Below are 14,552 nucleotides of genomic sequence, written 5' to 3' on the forward strand. Positions count from 1 at the left end.
AACCATATAACTCATTTGATACTAGGCCTGTCCCCGACTAAGGATTTGTTTAGTCGAATCTAATTGGCGACGAATTGCCAATAGTCGATGCAAAAAAAAAATATATATATATCTTTATTTTTTTTCCTCGACTAGATTCGACTAAGAGACACGCAGTCGACTCGGACCCGCCGCGACTAACCAGTCGACTATTCGACTTAGTCGAGGTCAGGCCTATGTGATACACATACAAAGTATTATTTAGTGCCATATTATCAGCTGCACAGCTATATTATATTATGTGGCAGCCCTCTCTTCTCAATTTTACAAAACACAAAAACATGAGGCCATTAATGATTTAAAAAAAGTTTTTATTTGTTCAATCCCCAAAAGCAGAAGCAAAGACTAGGGTTCATACACATCCATATTAAAAATAATTTAAATATAATACATATCTTGTTCTGGCTTCCTCCTGAACATTTCTTATTCTCTGGGACTTACAGCCGGACAGATGGGCGAAGATACATTAATTAAAAGCAGTTGGAACAGATGCAATGTAAAATACAACTAATAAACAAAACACTTGTGGCGTCGTCCCCCCCCCCACCCCCTAATCAATCAGCATGATTCATATGAGTGGCCTACTACATTATTTTTGAGTGTATTTCAAGTTGTATTTTTAGATGACGTAACCATTAAAATATGTTACGACTGTGTGAATAGCACAATTAGAATGAGCTACGAATAAAATACATAATTAATCTCTCTTTATGTTAGACCGTTGCTCAACCTTCCATCCAGTGTCTATGATCAGTTGCATTACAATGATATACATTATTAAAATCAACCAAGGTTGCAGTTCACTGCTCTAGATGCAGTTAAAGCAACAGTCCAAGTAGTGAACAGTAGGGGTTTGACCAACCATATTGTAGATATGGTTACTGTGTCTGAACCACAAATGCATAAGCTTAGGGGTGAATTTAGCGCGTTAGCACTCTCTATAACTGAAGTACAGTAAATTGTTGTGTTTCATTTTGGGGTGTGTGCGTACACAAACAGTACAGGTATGCAGGGTTTGATTTGCTGGGGGAGGGGGGGCCTTTTGGGAAATGTAGACGTTCTGATATTTATGTTTGATAATATCACAATTTAACAATTTAATAAAAAAATAATGTAATCCACATTAACCCTGGAATCCCTATTTTGGGAAAAATCAAAATCTGTAAAATAAATTTGTCAAAAACTGTAAAATATTTCTATTTCCAAAAAATATATAAAAAGTTAAAATAGCAGATCTACAAGCTCACAACACGTGGTGATGCCACACGTTGCAAGCTTGAGCTTACCCCCTCCCCTCCATTTCTTTTACGAATCCCACCCTGCAGGTATGGGTGAGTGTATGCGAGAATGTATTTTTGGGAGAGAGCATGCGTGTGAGGGTATCCACATGCTTGTACACATTTACTCTGCCTTAAGGTTAATCTATATACGACTGTGTTCTATGCCAAAATGATGTATTTTCAATTAAAACGTGTCAACGTGTTTGTTTATGCATAACCCTTTAATGGTGCACATCTGATCATTCCCATATTTGCTAAACGGTAAAGCACAAAGCCATGCCCACCCCAACCCATGCCCTTTGGACAGGCCTGGGAAGATGAAATCTTTTCGACAAATGGCTGACAACCCAGTCTTCAGAGTCCAAGTGGCGTTTGTTCATGGTGGCATTTGTGGAGGGTTTCAGAGGGAAATGTCTGAGGAGACATGAAGCTGTTGTCCTTGTTTCCACTTGGAGCTGCGTCTGCCACCATCTGCCCTCCTGTAAGGCTGGTTTCTTAGATCTACAGAGCAGAAAGACTGTAAGGATGGTTCCATAGATCTACAGAACATAAAGACTGTAAGGATGGTTCCATAGATCTACAGAACATAAAGACTGTAAGGATGGTTCCATAGATCTACAGAACATAAAGACTGTAAGGATGGTTCCATAGATCTACAGAGCAGAAAGACTGTAAGGATGGTTCCATAGATCTACAGAACATAAGGACTGTAAGGCTACTTACCAGGAGGAGCACTGTTTATTGATTGTGTATTTAAAATAAATAAATAATTTGTTTGTTGTGAGTGGGAAAACTAGGTTGCAACAAGGCAATACAAATGTATTGTAAATGTCCATAAATATATACAGAAACCATCAGAACACATTAAATGTGAACAAAGCAGTAAATAGTTGTTCAGCAAGTCTACTCTCTAATGAAAAACAATGACAAAAACATTACAGGCTGTAATGACAAAGTGAAGCCCAATTTACACTTCATCATTGGCTGAAGATTACTGCTTTTTAAATGGATGAAAATCAGTTAGTTTCAGCGAGCAGCATGATCGTAGGGCAAAGTATAAATTAGCCATGATTAAGAGAGAGATGGTGAGCAAAAGGAAATGTACAGTAGACCTACGTGTTAACAAAGGAACTAGGAGAGGCTGTCGTCACTGAAGCCAGCATCACAGAAAAGACGTGAGGAACGCTTGCCAGAGCGTGCCGTGAAGGGCACAGACTTAAGAGCTTGGAGACGCCAGAGATAAACAGATACAGAGAGAGAGAGAGAGATTATGAGGGAAAAGCAGGCAGGAAGAAATTGGGGAAAGATTGACAAAAAAGTTAAGGAGTAAAGATCTAACTACAAATACAAAAGTATACAGGGGAGAGCGTTCATGAAAAATGCATGGGGATTACCAGCAAAAAATGAGAAGGAAAACAGTTGAAGGTAGGGAGAAGCAGGAGATTGGAGGATTTAGTAGCATAAGCACGTGGGACCAGTTGCATAATGATAAGAGTACGAATTTTAGTCAGACTCGCTATAGAGAGATAACGAATTAAAAAACGTTTATACAACCAGGGCTTTGACCAGTGACTGTGGAGCATGTCTTATAAGCATTACTGAATGATTCCAATGGTATGTTACATTCACTTATGAATCCCACAAATTATATTAGAGTGATGGGACCTTTCTAGTGACGAACAGTTTGACCTGTGTGGCCCTGTGCCTCTTTGCATGGTACAGTATGATACCTGTGATGATGTCCTCTATGGCTCCATCCTTGCCCTCCCTGACCAGAGGACTCATCTGTTTCCTTTTCAATTCTGCTATCAGATCCATCTGGGGGAGCCTTGGCATAGTGGAGGCCTGAGAATTCTAAGGTCAGTGACAAGAGATCTTTCAGTGAACTGGACTCAGTGTGTAATACTAACATCATCATGAACTTTTGAAGCTCAGGAAAAAAAACAAAAAAACACACACACACACACACACACACACACAATATCATATACATATATATAGTTATAGTGTGTGTGTGTGTGTGTGTGTGTGTGTGTGTGTGTGTGTGTGTGTGTGTGTGTGTGTGTGTGTGTGCGTGCAGATATATGAATGTTGAAGACACGTAAATGTGCCCAGTTACATAGCATGCTTCACATAGTCTCCTTTCAGACATGTTTTGTTGCCAGAATGCGAGTGCAACCTTTCTATTTCTTAGTTTGTTTACACACTTTGAAGGGGTGAACTAGCTCTATTATCTTACACGTATGTAGCTCACACTGTACTGTATCTGAAGAGAAGCTATGGCAATACCTTATTTCCTGTAGATACTTCAGGCTTGGGCGGAGTGGATGGAGCTTCCCTGTTCACAAAGTCCTGCTTTTTCCTCTGTTCATTCTCCTGTTCAGCTTGCTGTCACAGAGGACAATAATTTATATTGTGACATAAATGAATAAGTGCTGTAATGGCATTACTTGGCATTGTACTTTATAAATGACTAATGGTGACTATGAAACTAGCAGCAGTTTGAAATTGACAGGTTGTTTTGGCAGCGAAATCTTAAATTTTTATTTGACTGTCAACCATCAAATCATTCAATCCATCAAGGAGTACATCAATGTCATCTGACCTTATATGCCTTTATGAAGCGGACAAAGACAGGGAAAAACACGGAGGGAGGCGTGGCTTTGGGGTTCTCTCCAAAATACTCCACAGCGGAGTCGTATGCATCCTGTAGGGCAGACCAAAAGAGCAATCACACTTTCATGTCAACATACACAAATAATGATCTCCGCAGGAAATCTGTGTGCGTGCGTGCGTGTGTGTGCGTCTGTCCACAGTTAATCTTGCATACAACTAAGTCGATTAGCGTCAGATTTATTGTGCCCGTCCAAGCTGAATAAATGGTTGGCAAGTGGTTAATGTCTGAATTTAGTTCATTAATGGCAGTGGCTCAGGCCAGCGGCCGCTTGGGTTCGTTACTGTCGAAGTGTCCTTGAGCAAGACACTGAACACTCAACTGCTCATGATGAGCAGGTTGGTGCCTTGCATGGTTTCTTCCGCCGTCGGTGTCTGAATGCGTGCATGAATGGGTGAATGTAATGCACATTGTTAAGCGCTTTGGATAAAGACACTATAAAAATGCACCATTTACCATTAGTAATAAACAGGTATTGCTGTTAAGACTACAGATGACAAACAGTGTATGTAACACACTAATGCATTGCATTTAGCAATGTGCATGCATGCATACAATATGGTTTTTATTTACTATTATTTTTCCAAACAGCACTGCTTATAGGGCTGACCTGGGCAGTCTTGCCATCGGCTGCTACAGATCCCAGCAGTGCATTGTTGTTGGTGAGGAACCTTTGGAGTACGGGGTTGTCTTGCTCTATGGAGAACTCTTTCTGGGTCACCTCCATGCCTCTCTCCAGGGCATGCACATCCTGCAGAATGCTGTCCAAGGATACTATAGGGGGAAGAAAAGGTTAATGTAAGCATAATTGGCATTCGGAAGTATTCACAGTGCCGAGGCTCAGCTTAAAATGAACATACATATAAATTGTGTTCATATACCATTACGTTTTTCCTTCTACACCAAATCGCTTCGCAGAAAATGGATGTATCAATCTACAAGCTCACACTGTGTCTTTGTTTTAGTCAATAAAGAAAACAATCAATCGATCAATCAGTCAATCCACGCTACAATGCTAGAATACCAAAATTATACAAATCAGATGGTAAAGGTCAGAGATGTCAGGTCGTCCTTGTAAATATGAATTTATTCTTTAAGTAATCTGCCTGGTTAATACAGGTTAAATAAGAAGAATAAAGAGAAAAGGCTTAAATGCCTTGACATAGTAAGTATTAACTGGCAGGTTACAAAACAGTGAAGCCGGCCAGAAGGAGCAGAGGCCTCGCACCCAGAGCAGCCTTGTCCATGAAGTGTAGTTCTGTGTAGAAGGACTGGATCTGGGGGTACTTCTCCTGGATGACGCCGACAATGAAGTGCAGCAGGGTCCGCTTGCGGTCTGTCGATTTGGTGTCCAACAGCTGGGACAGAGAGAGAACAGCAATGGTGTGGTCGTACAACATTAAATAAGGCAAGATACGCCGCTATAAGAAGAATAGGTACAAGAGGGTAGATTATTTTACATTTAACTGATGACAAGTGGCGTTGTAAATTCTGAACGTGAAATTTCATATGGGTAGACAAATGACATCTGTGGTTGTGGTATAGGGCACAGCAGTGGTGGCCATTTTGTGGTGCCACCAATTGAAAACCCATTCATTTCCCCCATAGAGATTTCCGAAAATATTTATATAAATTATTTTAAGCCTGGAACAAAGCCATCCAGGCTCCTGGTGAATCAATCAAAATATTGTTAAACTGCAACAAAAAAAAAGTGTATATATTAATATAGTATATAATAGAATTAAAAAAGTATTCAAATAGTTGTAGACACAGACTCAGGAGCCTGGGTGGCTTGGTTCCAGGCTTAAAATAATTTATATAAATATTTTCGGAAATCTAAATGGGAAAACGTAATGGGTTTTCTATCTGTGGCACCACAAAATGGCCGCCACTGCTATGCCCTACTGTAATTTAGAGGCTACTGGGGGGCTTTAATGTGACATATTTTTTTCACTTACCAAGTCTAGACTTTGCAACCTGAAGCCATAGGCTGCCCCTCGCTTGCTGCTGTTCATGTAGTTTCCAAATGCCAAGATGATCTGTATCAGAAGAAGAAGTCACAATTCTTGTCAAGGACACTACATACAGTACATGCTGGGATTTCATACTTTTGCAGGTGCTACTGTGGCATATTGTATTAAACTGCAGTTAGCTGCATAGTATCGTGCAGCACACCCCTCCTTTTTCAGTAAATATACCTTTTGCTGCGACTGGAGCTTTTACTGACATGTATGACACTCCGTATCGTATTGTATGTATTGTACTGATGAATTGAATACAATGGACCACAATGGAAACATGCCCCTGGGGCTTTTTGTGTCCTTTTAGCATAACTTTTGACTGTACTACATGTACTGTTAGTGATCTTGTTAATTAAGTATTCAATCAATCTAAGGGTATGAACTCGTTCTCATGCTATTCATCAAAAATGTGGAATGCCCTACCAAAAGGAGTAAAGGAGTGTAAAACCCTACTCACTTTCAAAACTGCCCTAAAGATACACCTTCAGGAGGCTGCAATTCGAAAATGGCCCCTGTCTAAGTCTTAACCTACCCCCCCTACCCCCCCCCCCCTCCTTAAATTTTCCTCTTTTGTATATATATATATTTTTTTTTCTCTCTCTCGTCATACCAGTAACCTGAAAGCTGATTGTATGACATTCTGTATAGTAGTGTGTATATCTGCCTGCCTCTTATATTTCATCATGATTTGTGTGCATGGGGTTCTCATCTTAAACAAGCGTAATGCTTAATGAGGGTTTCCAGTTTAGTAGACCTTGTATTGTGAATTTGTACTTCCATGTACTGTTATGTACTGTCATGTACTATTCTCATGTCTTTCTAAATAAACTACATCAATCAATCAATCAATCAAAGCCAATGTTATACCTATACATCTGTGTTACTGTGTATAATGTATTGAAATATGACTTCACCTCTAAGATCTTCCTCAGCTTTCTGGATGATTTAATTGACATTGAGGCAGCAATGATGGCATCAAGTTGCTGTCAGGACAATGAAGAACATAGTTACTCGTTTGTTAAACACGTAGATACAGTATGAATACAAACAGTCCAAAAATGTGCATGGCATAGAATAGTATAGAATATAATGTCTATTGTCCATCCATGTAAATGTGCCTTTGTCTTTCTATGACAGAAGTAAAAATGGAACAGGTACAAGAAGACATACAGACATACATACAGTGTCTTCTACTGTAACGACAATATAACTGAACCTACAGTGCAAACGCAAATTCATATGAACAAAGAACAAGATTCCTGTCAGGAAACTGGCTGATTCAGAAGTAAACAAGGTCTTTGAAGCGGTCTACTGAAGCCCCTAGGGAACTCACAGGCTGTATTAGCTGAATAACGTCAGGGAAGTTGCCCATGAAGGTGAGAGTGCTGATGCGCTGGGACAGCCGTGGGATCTTCCCAAAGCGCACCATGAAGTGGTCCTCCATGCTGAGCTCCTCGGGGGGCCGGCCCTCACTCTCGTAGTTGTGGATGAGCTTCAGCTCATACTCTGATGGGATGAAACGCTCCAACAGCTCCAGGAAGTCCAGGCTCAGAGCTTCCTGGTTGTATCTAGTATACGGAGGGCAAAAGGGCACAGTGTAGGGACCATTATGGATGTATCTACAGTAGAATTATAGAGAGGAACAGGGCACAGTGTAGGGACCATTATGGATGTATCTACAGTAGAATTATAGAGAGGAACAGGGCACAGTGTAGGGACCATTATGGATGTATCTACAGTAGAATTATAGAGAGGAACAGGGCACAGTGTAGGGACCATTATGGATGTATCTACAGTAGCATATGGAGAGGAACAGGGCACAGTGTAGTGTAGGACATTTAAAAACGACCATAGTCGAACAAAGTGCTGCACAGGTTAAAAGCAATCCAACAAAACAATACAATTATCAGCTCAGCTGTGATTAAAAGCCAAGGCGAAAAAGTGAGGCTTAAGCAAGGACTTAAAAGCCTCGATGGATTGGACGGATCTAATGTGAAGGGGAATGTTATTCCAGAGCCTAGGGGCAGCCACCGCAAAAGCACGGTCACCCCTGGTTTTCAGTCGGGATTTTGGCAAAATCAGTAATGGGAGGTCAGCTGACCTTAAAGCTATAACTGGGTTATAGTGTTGGAGAATTTCAGTCAGATAAAGGGGAGCCAGCTCATTGACGGATTTTAAAACAAATAACAAAATTTCAACATTTTAAAATAAATTCTAAATTTGACAATGGAGGGCCAGGACTGGGGAGATGTGATGACACTGTTAGGACCCAGAATGGAGCCTTGGGGTACTCCAGAGGTGAGAGGGGCTGCAGAGGATGATAATTCACCCAGCTGGACGGAGAAACTTCTTTCCGACAAATAGGACCTAAACCAGCTACGGCAGTACCCGTAATGCCAACATGATGCTCAAGACGCATCCTGTGATCTACAAACGTCGAAGGCAGCTGAGAGATCAAGCAGGACCAAACTGGCCGGGCTACCAGAGTCAACAGTTAAAATCAAATTGTTGATTGAGTAAAAACGCATGCAGCTGAACATAAACTACTTTCTCTAAAACTTTTGCGGTAATTGGGAAATGGCCATGAAATTGGAGAGAATGGATGGATCTAATATTTCTTTTTAATTAAAGGATGCACCACGGCATGTTTAAAAGCAGCCAGGATGCATCCTGAGATAAGGCATGAGTTGATCAGTGTTAATACACTTGGGCCAACTGGAGAAAAAAAAAATCTTTGAGAAGACGGGAGGGGATGCAATCTATGGGGCAGTTTGTAGACCAGAGATGAGTGACTACGTCAGAGAGTGAGGGGAGGGATACTGGCTGAAATTGATCAAAGACAGCAGCAGGGCATGGAGAAGATAAGGGATTCTGGAACAGTAAATATATGCACTGACCTAAGATCAGTGAAGGGCAACAGGTCTCAGCGTAGGGGCCATTTTGTGACCTGAAGGTCACAAACGGCTTATGTTGAACTTGAAGTCCGGACTCCGGACCCATTATACAAAATAGAATGTTGTTTATTGTCCACAACCCTAACTCTTGACTATCTGGTTTGTCATTGTTTAAGAACTTTGCTCTTTTACACATTTTCAATCACATGTAGAATGAAAATCAGAGAAAACAGTACATACGTCTCTATGGCAGTGCAAATGTCAGAGGCAGCCATTCCTGCTTTGCGTAGTGTAATGGCCAGGTTTTTGGCCCGGTTGGGATCTAGTAGGGACACCTTACTGGGTGTCTTGTAGGCTGCCTTCATCTTGATAGTACCCAGCTCTGTAGGGGCTGTCTGGGCCTTAGTCTTGAACTGCTCTTCAAAGGAATCCATGTTCAGTTCCTGGCGGGGAAGATATGATAGAAAGAATGAAAGGAAATGTCTTATACATTTCATAATATTAATAATATCTATCATTAAATTGCAAAAACCTGTGTCTGTCTGTCTGTCTGTAACTATTGGGTGATGACCCGGGGTGACCCGGGCGTGTGCAGTGCCAAGTGGGAATCGTCAGACAGATGATTGTCCAGAACCCAAAAACTATGGATGTTTGTATCTGTCTGTCCGCGGGCCTGTGGAGGATGCACTGAATCTCTGTGTCTTTGGGAGGGTGTAGGCATGGGCTTCCCTGATTGGCCAACGCAACCCAAATTTTGATGTAGTTTATTCATAGTCTTTTTAATTACATTTCATTTAGTTTTAGTTATATTTTAGTCATCTGAAAAGTTTAGTTTTAGTCGACTAAATATCATATGATTTTAGTCGACTAAAGCTACAGTTGATTTTGTCGACAGAAATGTATGGCGCTGCGACGCGATGTGAGCTTGTAGATCTGCTATTTTCAGAGCGCAACCAAACATAAAATGACTTGTCTTTTAGTCCTACTGGATCTCTTCTCCACTAGTCCCTCCCTAACATTTTATTCTAGTTTTTATTTGTTGACGAAATTGGCAATATATTTAGTCTTAGCTTTAGTCATCATAGCTTAGCGCGGACGGACGGACTATGCAAAACATAGTCTCGGCCTTCGGCCTGGCGGAGACAAAAAGCTGATCTAGAGGCGGTGACACAGTGAGCAGTACAGTGTTGGTACCATGCTCTCACCTCTAGCACATGCTCATCATCCAGTTCATGGAAAATGGTCCCGGCCACCTGGTGGGGTTTCAGGGCCTGCCAGTTGAACAGTGGCATGCGGTATTTAGTCTGAATGGTCCTCTTCTTCCTGGGGCCTGAGAGAGAACAACTCACCATCACACACTGAAACGACATGGTGCAGTTTCTTGTAGGGCTGCAACTAACCATTATCTTCACAATAGATTAATCAGATTATTCGATTATATTCTATGCCATTAATTTAGATAATACAATGACAGTAAAATTAGGTAATGAAGTACAAAATGATGGGAAAGTTATCTGAACCCAATCAGACATCTTACAATTGCTTAAGCTCACCCATCAGTCAAAAGACATTTTGATTTTTCATTTTATAATATACCATTAAGACAAACATTTACATTTTGGTTAATTTACATATATATTTATATCACATAATTAAAAATGATCAGTAATACAGCATTTCTATGACTAAAATAAAAATGATGCATTTTCTAATGGTTGACTAATTATTGAATAAGATCAATATTTGATAATATTATTTCTCACCCCTAGTTTCTTGATCAAATAAAGTATAAAGGAAATAACAAAACAGTCTCAGCTCCATAAACTCCTCACCCAAGTGCCCGCTGGGTGCACCTCCTACCGGTAAGGGTACACCACCTCCTGGGGCCAGCAGTGATGGTGGAGGGGGTGGAGGAGGTGGTGGAGGGGGAGGAGGAGGAGGAGGAGGAGGTGGTGGTGGTGGTGGTCCCGTCGAGCCTGGGGGAAGAGGCGGAGGAGGTGGTGGGGGAGGAGGTGGAGGACCTTCTACAGAATCTTCTGGTGAGAGGGGATCAGGTTCTGTGGAGGTGGCATTCTCACGGCTATCAACTGCATCACCTAATAGATGGGGAAGGAAAAGAAAGGTAAAAGAAAATGTTATATACATATGGATGTGACAATAAACCTTTATTTGGTCTATGATACCGGTCCGAGTCATTTAATACAGAGTAGAGAGTTGATTCTGTGACCCGATCTGATCCAGAAATTAAAACATACGAGTGCATAGTCTAAGCTGCTTCAGTCTCCATTGGAGCCTTTTCAAAGTGTTTTCATGACATTATTATACTGTAGCAGAACCAAGACATGCAATTCTGATCATTTCTAATGGTTTGGCACATTATGCAATATATACAGGCCTTATAGTGCTTAGTCAAACGCAAGTAAAGTTTTACTTTGTCTGATACGTTTGTCTGTTGTACTACTGTAGCCACTTTAGCAGGTACGTAAACCACATTCAATCAGTTCAAAAAGTTACTTTAGCTCCTAAGAAAATAAAACTGGCATTCTAAATGAATTAGCCAAAGAGGCTTGTGGATTGGAAGTACCTTGTCTTTCAGATTCTATTAGTTATTCTTGAATTATTCGATTATATTCTATGCCATTAATTTAGATAATACAATGACAGTAAAATTAGGTAATGAAGTACAAAATGATGGGAAAGTTATCTGAACCCAATCAGACATCTTACAATGCTGTTAAAGGGATACTTCACTTTCGGGCCGGGGACACATTTAAAAAAAATATTAAAAATAAATGAAAAAAGTTATGGAAAATTCATGGCCCCCTCACGACACGCAGTGTCCTACTAATGTGTGAGGGGGCCATGAATTTTCCATAACTTTTTTCATTTATTTTTAATATTTCTTTTAAATGTGTCCCCGGCCCGAAAGTGAAGTATCCCTTTAAGCTCTCTCACACAATTTGGTAATCATGTGACAGTGGATGACTTTCACAACTGGAAAAAAACTGTTATTTCAGGCAAAGACAGGAAGCTGAGGACAGAGAGGGGAACAATATGCAGCATACTGTACGTAGGTCTCTGGCCAGAATCGTGCTTCCCAAAAACATGAAGACTCCACATCAGACTTCAGTAGGATGGCTTACCTGTCTGTGGGATGAGTTGGATAACTGGGACCACTTGGATGTCCAGGCTTCCAGAGGGTCTGCGTTCCATTCGGACCAGACCCTGCTCCACCAAGCCTTGAACTTTGGCCTCCAGCTCTCTCAGTGCTTGGGCTGAACGATCCCTGTCCATCTCTCTCTCTCTCTCCCTCTCGCGCTCTATCTCTCTCTCCCGTTCCCGCTGCTGCAACACAGCTACTTGGGAGCAGGACTCTCGTAGACTCTCCTGCAACAGAAATAACACGGCAATATACCGTGTATGATACGATGGTTATAATTTGGCTTAATACACTTTATCATCAATAAATCAGAACAAGGATATGAAACTGTATATAATTTCTCTAGCTCTATATTTGACCTATTGTGCGAGTTACTGAAAGGCCAAGGTCAAGGAGGTCAATTATTAACACATTATGTTAAGTCTGAACTATTCATCTATTCACCACTGAAGGATGTGGTAAGTGATTTACATCACTTTACATCATTATTGACATTTGGCACTTCACGGCCCAACTGCAGTATGCACACCTCTACTGTAGGTTGCCCTTGTTCTATGGCATATGTATATTTGGGTGTACTGTACCTTTAATAGCTCCACGTCTTTGGTGGTCTGAAAGAGTTTCTTCTCCAGTTCTGATACTTTTTCCACAGCCTCTCTTTCACTCTCCTGGAGTCTGATGTTGAGCTGCCACACACGCACGCGTACACACACACAGATAATAAACAGGTGTAATCAGACATGTTGAACACCATGAAGTAGAAAGATGTCAGGTTGACCAAGTACAAGCTGAAGATGGAAACAACAAAAGAAGGATGGACATTATTTTAAAATAAAATAATAGGCCTACTGCATATGGTGTAATATTTAAAATATATTATTATTAAATGAATAATAATAATAAAATAAATAAACCAAGCAGGTATTGCCTGTTGGAATTCAATGTGAAAAGGAACCCCCAAAATATAAGCCCATTACACATTATGAACATCAACCACTTAAAGGGATAGTTCACCCAAAAGATTACTTATTTTCTACCAATTTGTGTCGCATTCCTAAGCCAATATTTTGATGACCAGTGGAGTCTCCGGTAGGAGACTCAATGGAGACTCTTTGAGTCTTGAGACCTTGAGACTTTAAAAAAATATATCTTTAAGAAGTGTATAACATAAACTCTCATTAATTGTAATCGAGGCAAAAGTTTGAAATGATCATATCGCCCAGCCCTATACAATATATTAACCCATTCAATCCGGGAAAGCATCTGTGTCATTTTTTCATTTGTGTCAACACTCACCTGTGCGTTGTGTTCCTGCAGCTCTTCCATGTGCTCCAGCAGAGTATTCTTGGCCTCTGCATCCTCCAGCAGCACCCCAACATCAAACAGGTTGTCCAAATAGGCCTGGATCTGCACCAGCAGTCGGTCGCTCTCTGTGAACTTTAACCTCTACACAGGGGAGGAGGCCACAAATAACCATCCACTCTCATACAGACAAGCATAATTGCTGTTTGTAGTTGCATCAATAAAGGTGCTAAAGAGCACAAATTCTGATTTATTTGTATTTTATAGATTTATAGATGATTGTGAATCCGATATTTTTTTCACACGGTTGAGAAAATCTTAAATAATTTCACTGCTGGCAATGTTGCTACCATCTGTGTTATGCAGTATCTGCAGGTGACAATAAATAAGTAAAATCGATCTAAAGGTCCTTACACACCGGGGCGATTTTTTTCATGCGAATAATAAGTTTTTTTAAAAAACCTTATAAAGTCAATGCAAGCTTCCACATCAGTTTCGCGGAGCAAAAAAAGCGTCTTTTAATTATTCGGAACGAGTCCGAATTTTGCGTATATTCGCATATTCGCCGGTGTGTAACCGCCTTTAGGCCTCATTTACATTTATTGCTCTTTGACCTAAATAATTAACAAATATATGAAAATAATATCTGCAGTTTGACTAATTATTATGGGTCATGGTCTTCAGTGTTCAGAAAAACTTGCCTCTAGGTACTCATCGAGGCCATGGCAGGTGAACTCATACTGAAGGTGGACTCTGAAGTTCATGTTTTCCACCGAATGGACCACAATGTTGATGAACTGCATGCACGCCACCTGGTGGGCAAAGGTTGTAAGTACCTACATACTGTACATTTCATGGGGAACATGAAACAGCATTGAAGAATAGAAATCTCTTGTAGAAAGACTTTTTCTCTCTTACAGAGATTGCAAGCAAAAACACAGAAAACCTATAATTATCAAACATAAATAGACAATCTTCCTGTTAATGGCTTTATGATAACATTTAGCGTTTGTGTATAGTCTTTAACATCTTACCAAAGCTACATCAATAATTGAATAACAACAAAGATGTTGGAATTTTGTTCGTAAATCAATCTTTTCTCATGGGATAATTTCCAGCTGGACATTTCAAATCAATCTGTACTTTAAGATTGATCAAAATGAAAATATACCTTTGACAAAA

General features: G+C 40.4%; 1 protein-coding gene across 1 annotated transcript in view; it reads right to left on the reverse strand.

Annotated features, from left to right (window-relative positions):
* Window positions 1-336: 336 nt before the first annotated feature.
* fmnl1b (formin-like 1b) overlaps window positions 337-14,552 on the reverse strand; it is a 51,913-nt gene continuing 37,697 nt past the window's right edge. Inside the window, exons 12-27 of the mRNA XM_080456098.1 lie at window positions 14,072-14,182; window positions 13,365-13,514; window positions 12,653-12,754; window positions 12,052-12,295; window positions 10,741-11,004; window positions 10,114-10,238; window positions 9,149-9,351; window positions 7,348-7,582; window positions 6,929-6,997; window positions 5,952-6,032; window positions 5,222-5,351; window positions 4,604-4,767; window positions 3,925-4,026; window positions 3,609-3,707; window positions 3,050-3,173; window positions 337-1,820 (exon numbers count right to left, since the gene is read on the reverse strand). Coding sequence (XP_080312224.1) covers window positions 1,720-1,820; window positions 3,050-3,173; window positions 3,609-3,707; window positions 3,925-4,026; window positions 4,604-4,767; window positions 5,222-5,351; window positions 5,952-6,032; window positions 6,929-6,997; window positions 7,348-7,582; window positions 9,149-9,351; window positions 10,114-10,238; window positions 10,741-11,004; window positions 12,052-12,295; window positions 12,653-12,754; window positions 13,365-13,514; window positions 14,072-14,182 — 2,304 coding nt within the window. The 3' untranslated portion in view covers window positions 337-1,719. The remainder of the gene's footprint in view (window positions 1,821-3,049; window positions 3,174-3,608; window positions 3,708-3,924; window positions 4,027-4,603; window positions 4,768-5,221; window positions 5,352-5,951; window positions 6,033-6,928; window positions 6,998-7,347; window positions 7,583-9,148; window positions 9,352-10,113; window positions 10,239-10,740; window positions 11,005-12,051; window positions 12,296-12,652; window positions 12,755-13,364; window positions 13,515-14,071; window positions 14,183-14,552) is intronic.

Source organism: Gymnoscopelus braueri (assembly GCF_963280865.1).
Source record: "Gymnoscopelus braueri genome assembly, chromosome: 17".
Classification (NCBI taxonomy): domain Eukaryota; kingdom Metazoa; phylum Chordata; class Actinopteri; order Myctophiformes; family Myctophidae; genus Gymnoscopelus; species Gymnoscopelus braueri.